At 37.5% G+C, this 7,539-nt stretch overlaps 1 protein-coding gene across 1 annotated transcript in view; it reads right to left on the minus strand.

Moving 5' to 3' along the window:
• Positions 1–368: 368 nt before the first annotated feature.
• RIDA (reactive intermediate imine deaminase A) overlaps positions 369–7,539 on the minus strand; it is an 18,229-nt gene continuing 11,058 nt past the window's right edge. The window contains exons 2-6 of the mRNA XM_017875298.1: positions 7,235–7,340; positions 4,605–4,659; positions 4,275–4,343; positions 2,827–2,882; positions 369–931 (exon numbers count right to left, since the gene is read on the minus strand). Of these exons, the coding sequence (XP_017730787.1) occupies positions 869–931; positions 2,827–2,882; positions 4,275–4,343; positions 4,605–4,659; positions 7,235–7,340 (349 nt within the window). The 3' untranslated portion in view covers positions 369–868. The remainder of the gene's footprint in view (positions 932–2,826; positions 2,883–4,274; positions 4,344–4,604; positions 4,660–7,234; positions 7,341–7,539) is intronic.

A 7,539-nucleotide genomic window follows, 5' to 3' on the forward strand; every position in this document is an offset into this window, starting at 1 on the left:
GAGATAAACTTCTGGCAAAGACTGATAATGGAAAAAAAAAGAAGTCCAAATAAATCATATCAGACATGAAAAGGGGGGACAGATAGAGCAGAGATTAAAAAGATGTCTACAAATGTGAAAATTTACATGCAAATTCTGCAACACTGTAAATGGCCAAAACTGCTGAAGACTAGAAAGTTTAAATGATGTTTCATGTAATAATAGTTGGCTAAAACTGCTGAAAAAAATAAAATGTGTAAAAGTGCATGAAGTCAGAAGTAGGCTTTGAAAAATGAAATAGTTGGAGATTTTAACTTTACCCACCCCAACTAGGCAATATGTTTTAATGTATAAACTGTTAAGAAATAAGTGAACAAAATCACACCAAAGGAAATCTGCATGTCTCTTTTATTTCCATTAGAAAAATATTATCTATATTAAATTTTGGTCCACTTTCTTCTCCTTGACCTCAAATTTAAACACTTCAATTTTACTCAAGAAAGAGCAGAATCCCATACCTAACATGAAAACTAAATCGTTCACATCATTAGTTTGAATTAGATATGTTCTTGATTATTTCTCAGGAATAATTACTCTTCTTTCCTACCTGTTATTTCTCTTTTATTTATTGAGTAACTATGTAATGGGTATCTCTTTCCTATATTCAGTAATACAGGCGTAATTTAAAACAGCAACTGGATTCCTTCTCTAATCTTCAATTCATGTTCAACTCTCCCTATTATATGGTATTTCCACAATAACTTCAGATATTTTCATCAAGCTCACACTGTCATCAATTGTGAAAATTAAAAGGTTAATTAAGATGTTACATTGTAAAATTGTAAAAATTAAAATGTTAACAAGTCCAGACTACAAAGCACTGGCCCACTTATAGTGATGCTGTTGTCAGCGGTCCTTGGACAGCTACTGCTTCAATTTCAATTCGACTACCCTGTGAGGAAAACGAAATAATTTGTTTTAATCATTTTGTACAAATTGCAAACTCTATAATACCTACTAAAAACATGAAACTAACAGCAATATAACATTTTTAACGTTAAGCTTTTCAAGGAAGGAAAGGAGAAGGAAATATTCACCAAGAATCTATAATAGACCAGGTTACCATGCTAAGTATATTCATATACTATATTAGCTTACATGAGTCTCACGGCAGCCCTATTAGAGAGATATTTTCCCATCAATTCACAGAATGATATGCTGAAGTGTAGAAGGAATAATTAACTCATCCCAGTCACAAGCTAGATAGCAGAGGTTGAACCCTTGTCTTTTGATTCCAAGTTCAGAGCTCTTTCTACTACAACCAGTACCTTAATAGGTTTGATAATGATCATTCCAAGTAACAACTAATTAAAGCAATACAAATTACACTCTTAAAACATAATTTTTCTTTAGTAGAAACTGCAAGTAGAAGTCAGTAAGAGCTGCTTTTTTATAGGCAGGAATATCGTGCTGCTAAGCTTCGAGTTAGAGTAGCAAAATCAAAATGGTGAGAAATATGTGTGCCCCTGGTTTAGAGATTATTTTTCTAGTGGAAGGTTTAGATACTTTTTCTTTTTTTTTTTTTTTTTTGAGACGGAGTCTCGCTCTGTCGCCCAGGCTGGAGTGCAGTGGCGTGATCTCGGCTCACTGCAAGCTCTGCCTCCCGGGTTCACGCCATTCTCCTGCCTCAGCCTCCCGAGTAGCGGAGACTACAAGCGCCCGTCACCACGCCCGGCTAATTTTTTAGTATTTTTAGTAGAGACGGGGTTTCACTGTGTTAGCCAAGATGGTCTCCATCTCCTGACCTTGTGATCCACCCGCCTAGGCCTCCCAAAGTACTGGGATTACAGGCGTGAGCCACCACGCCCAGCCAAGATTCTTAATTGTACAATAGCCAGGTGAAATTTTTACTGCAGAACTCATAAACAAATCTGGCTCAAATTTATAGTCCCCTAAGTAACATTACAACAGTACAGCTGCTATTTAATTTTTTCTCAAAAAAAATTTTTTTTTTTTTTTGAGATGGAGTCTCGCTCTGTTACCCAGGCTGGAGCGCAGTGGTACCATCTTGGCTCACTGCAAGCTCTGCCTCCCGGGTTTACACCATTCTCCTGCCTCAAGCTCCTGAGTAGCTGAGACTATGGGAGCCTGCCACCACACCCAGCTAATTTTTTGTATTTTTGGTAAAGACCGGGTTTCAATGTGTTAGCCAGGATGGTCTTGATCTCCTGACCTCGTGATCCACCCGCCTCGGCCTCCCAAAGTGCTGGTATTACAGGCGTGAGCCATCGTGCCCGGCCTTTTCTCACAATTGAAGTATTTTGATTTTGATTCTATGTTCATGTGTTGTCTTAGAAGGTTTTTTTTTTTTCAAGCATGTAATATAGGGTATTTCCTTTCAGACTTTAAGTCCCTGGGGAAGCAGGATCTATCTCTTTTCTTTCTTTTTTTTTTTTAGAGACAAGGTCTCACTGTCACCCAGGCTGCAGCACAGTGGTTCGATTACAGCTCACTGCAGCTGTAATCTTCTGGGTTCAAGTGTTCCTCCCACCTCAGCCTCCCAAGTAGCTGGGACTACAGGTGTGCACCACCACCATGCATAGCTAATTTAAAATTTTTTTTTTTGTAGAGATGGCTGTCTTGCTATGTTGCCCAGGCTGGTCTAGAACTCCGGGCCTCAAGCGATCCTCCTGTGTTGGCCTCTCAAAGCACTGGGATTACAGGGGTATGCCACCCTGCCCAGGCTACTTCTTTTAAGTTTCCTTTCACAGTGCTTAGTTTACTTATAGAAGAAAAACAATGTAGACATTGAAAACTGTGTACATTAGTCATTTAAAGTGTACTTACTTTGGGCAAAGCAGCAACTTGGTAAGCAGCTCTAGCAGGAAAATTACTCTTGAAATCTGAATTTAAAAGAATTTCATTTTTTTAATAGAGAAGAGTTGAAAAAATAAAGATCAAGTGAAAAATTTTATTTTAGTTTTCAGATATTGTATTGTTATTCAATACTCTACAACTAAGAATCTGGCAAGTGCTTCATATACTGGTCAGTTCTTAGATATAAGCAACATTTTATTTTTATTTTTTTGAAACAGAGTCTCGCTCTGTCACCCAGGTTGGAGTGAAGTGGTGCAATCTCAGCTCACTGCAACCTCTGTCTCCCATGTTCAAGAGATTCTCCTGCCTCAGCCTCCCGAGTAGCTGGGATTATAGGTGTGCACCACCACGCTTGGCTCATTTTTGTATTTTTAGTAGAGATGGGGCTTTGCCATGTTGGCCAGACTGGTCTCAAACTCCTGATGTCAAATGATCCACCCATCTCAGCCTCCCAAAGTGCTGGGATTACAGATGTGAGCCACTGCACCTGGCTTTAAGTAACATTTTAAAAAAGAGACTCACTATCAGATTTGTTTGATAAAATATTTTGCCATACGATTCCTATGATAGTTAACACTTTTTAAAATCTCTTAGCTTTCTGGCCAAAAAAAAAAAAAAAGAAATACATACTCTAACATTTTGATCTTGTTTGATTTGATGTGGAGTTTTGTTTTTAAAGTGATATTTATAAACTATTTAACTAAATAGGGAACAAGTGCCCATCTCCAGCAATTTTGGCAAGTACTTCCTCTGCCAACTTTGGTCTTTTCTAGTCATTTCTTCAGGAGAGAATAAGTAATGATGCTTTTTCCATGTTATACCTTTGCCTCATCCCACTAGGTGGTGGGGACACCAATTTTCCCCACTATGCCATCAATGTTAATAATAGCTAACATTTACTCAGTGCTTATAACACACCAGCATCTAAGTGCTTTACACGTTGTACTGACTCATTTAATCATTCCAACAATCCTATAAGGTAGGAGTATATTATCTCCATTTTGCATAGGAGAAAACCAAGGCATAGAAATATTAAGTAACTAACTAATAAGTCTGAGAGAGCCAGGATAAAGATGGTGGCTGGACCATACAGCAATAGTAAATAAAACCTATGTGTAAAAAACTTTTTAGGAGAGTTTAAAAAGCCTGAAAAGGGTTTAATGAAATTAAGCTTTTGAAAAATGGGTATGTAGGGTTTCACTACATTGTTTTAGGGAATGCAATAGAAATGTCTTAGAACTTTTTCATGGGGTGTATACAACCTATTTCCAATCAGATTATTAATTCTTTTAGGACAAGATCTATGACCATTTCTTTAGCATCTCCTACCACTCTTAATTCTTAATACACATTCATTAATGTGACCAGATTTATTTCTTTTTAAAAATGGAAAATAGGAATAAAGCCAAATTACTTACACTGTTTGTAGATTTCATTGACAGTATTGAAGTCATTTATGTCAGCCAGAAGAACAGTTGTTTTCACCACTAGAAGATATAAACATTGTCATTAGGTTTAGTTATTTGGTCTGACCCAAAACATTACTTAGAAAAAGACTATATGATTCTGAGACTGTCTTGATTAAAATGGGACTGAAATGGGACCAAAGAAGCGAAAGAGAACAGTTGCTGTTTAAAACAACTTCAAGTACTAACCAAGACATGGCATGGCATATTACTGGATGCCATATATTTTGAAAAGGCCAAAGAAATATCAAAAGAAAGGTGAAATAATATCAAATTGCTCACCATTAGTGAAGTCACAGCCTGCAGCTTTCAGAATTTCACCCATGTTTTTAAGAGCCTGTGAACCAAGCCAAGAAAGGCCTAAGTCACTGATGTTAGATTTAAAGCTTTAATTACATTCAATTAATCATCTTTTACTAATACCTCCTTAAATAGCTTATGTTGCAGAAAAATCTTCTCTACTCTTGTTAGGAAGCTTACAAGTGCGTTTCTTGGCTTCCCTTTAATAGAATGAGTCTTTCCGAAATACAGTGAAAAGGTCGTCTCCTTTTGTACGTAAAAACACTGGGTTGAAGTCCCTTCTTCAGTGCTAAAATGTGTTAATTGTTCGGCCAATGTCCACAGAAATAATTTCTGGGGTTCTTCAGTTGATACCACTTCAAGGATAAGGATGAGCTAGTAAGCGTTAAAACATGTTTTCTTTTAAAGCAATATTTGACTTTAAAGGGTTCTTTTTCCTTTTTCTCAAAAAATGATATTAGTAAATTATATAACTGTTTGAGACACTGACTTCTGGAAAAACATCTTTTTTTGGATTCATTCTTCCTTCCCACTTTGCTGGTCACAATGTAATATTTCATTATATTCTTGTGTCTTTTAAAATAATCTTCTAAATAGGTAATACATGGATATGGCAAAAACAACAACAACAAACTCAAAAGCTATTTAAAAAGCATATATAGTGTAAAGATCTCTCTCACCCTTCTCTCTCTCTCCCATGTTTCCCACCTCAGAGGTAACCACTGTTCCTAATTTATTGTATATCCTTCTAGGTACAGTCAATGCTTATATTACATATTTTTAAACACAAAAGCACACACGGTAGCATACTGTGCATGCTGTTCTGCATCTTGGTTTTATTACCATGAAACAATTTACGTTGGAGATCTTTCCACATTACTTTAGTTGTATTGATCTAGCAGAATTTATTCAACCGGTTCTTTATGAGTGGACATTTAGGTTTTTAAAAATCTTTCAGCTAGGCCACGTCCGGTGGCTCACGCCTGTAATCTCAGCACTTTGGGAGGCTGAGGTGGGTGGATCATGAGGCCAGGAGATCGAGACCATCCTAGCTAACATGGTAAAACTGCATCTCTACTAAAAATACAAAAAATAAGCCAGGTGTGGTGGCGGGCACTTGTAGTCCCAGTTACTTGGGAGGCTGAGACAAGAGAATTGCTTGAACCTGGAAGACAGAGGGTGCAGTGAGCTGAGATCACGCCACTGCATTCCAGCCTGCGCAAGAGAGCGAGGCTGTTTCAAAAAAACAAAACAAAACAAAACAAACTTTCAGCATTATATGACTCAGTAAATGCATAAAATTATAGTTTATTATTTTATTTTATTTACTTTTTAAGACAGTGTCTTGCTCTGTGTCCCAGGCTGGAGTACAGTGGTGCGATCTTGGCTTACTGCAGCCTCCACCTCCCAGGTTTAAGTGATTCTCCTGCATCATTTTTCTGAGTAACGGGAACTACAGGCATGTGCCACCTCACTGGGTTAATTTTTTTTTTTCCTTTTTCTTTTTGAGACGGGGTCTTGCTCTGTCGCCCAGGCTGGAGTGGAGTGGCGCGATCTAAGAGTTGGAAATTTGATGGATCATGAATCATCTAACAACCAAAAGAGAGATTCCTCCTCCTTAACACTAAAGTCACCTTAAACCTGAATCATTGACATCAGATGACATGCTGCCACTTCCACATGGATTGGGAAATTTTCTTTTCAGGGCCACTGACCTGCCCCTCCTAAAAAAAAAAATTACCACCACAGAAGTAAAAAGTCAACATTTAAAAAAATAAGCATGTGGAATATAATTCTAATTATATGTTGCTCACTGCGACCTCCACTTTCTGGGTTCCAATGATTCTCATGCCTTAGCCTCCTGAGTAGCTGGGACTACAGGCACATGCCACCACATCTGGCTAATTTTTGTATTTTCAGTAGAGACAGGGTTTTACCATGTTGGCCAGGCTAGTCTTGAACTCCTGACCTCAGGTGATCTGCCCACCTCAGCCTCCCAAAGTGCTAGGATTACAGGCGTGAGCCATTGTGCCTGGCCTCCCCTGGCTAGTTTTTGTATTTTTAGTAGAGATGGGGTTTCACCATATTGTCCAGGCTAGTCTTGAACTCCTGACCTCAAGTGATCTGCCAGCCTCGGCCTCCCAAAGTGCTGGGATTACAGGCATGAGCCACCATGCCTGGCCTACATTATGGTTTAATTATATTTATTGGATTAGAATTATATTCCCCATGCTTATTTTTAAAAATGTTGACTTTTACTTCTGTGGTGGTAATTTTTTTTTTTTTTTTTAAGAGGGGCAGGTCAGTGGCCCTGAAAAGAAAATTTCCCAGTCCATATGGAAGTGGCAGCATGTCATCTGATGTCAATGATTCAGGTTTAAGGTGACTTTAGTGTTAAGGAGGTAGAATCTCTCTTTTGGTTGTTAGATGATTCATGATTCATCAAATTTCCAACTCTTAGATTGAAAACTATGTTAAATCAAGCAGTAAGTAGTTTAAAAAACATTTATCTGTTAATCTCTATAAAACAAATCAGGCAAGTGGATTCTTAATACTCTCCAACCTTAAAAAGGTAGTAGAAAAGGGAATCTCAAATGTGGAAAATGACTTACTTGTTTAGCTTCTTCTGCTACCCCTCCTGACACAAGTTGTCCACTTGAAGGGTCCATGCCTATCTGTCCTGAAATGTAAATGGTCCTGTCGACTAACACAGCTTGACTGCAATAAACAGAAAGCTAGTGTATTTATATAAATATAAAACACAAAATTCAATGCTAGAAGACGTTTTTGATAGGACAGAGAAGTACAAATGGTAAAAAAAAAAAAAAAAAAAAAAAAAGATACATTGGACTTCACGAAAATTAAAAACTTTTATTTACTAAAGGTATCTTTTTTTTTTTTTTTTGAGATGGAGTCT

The sequence above is a fragment of the Rhinopithecus bieti genome, unplaced genomic scaffold, assembly GCF_001698545.2.
Source record: "Rhinopithecus bieti isolate Rb0 unplaced genomic scaffold, ASM169854v2 scaffold_8760, whole genome shotgun sequence".
In the NCBI taxonomy this organism is placed as follows: domain Eukaryota; kingdom Metazoa; phylum Chordata; class Mammalia; order Primates; family Cercopithecidae; genus Rhinopithecus; species Rhinopithecus bieti.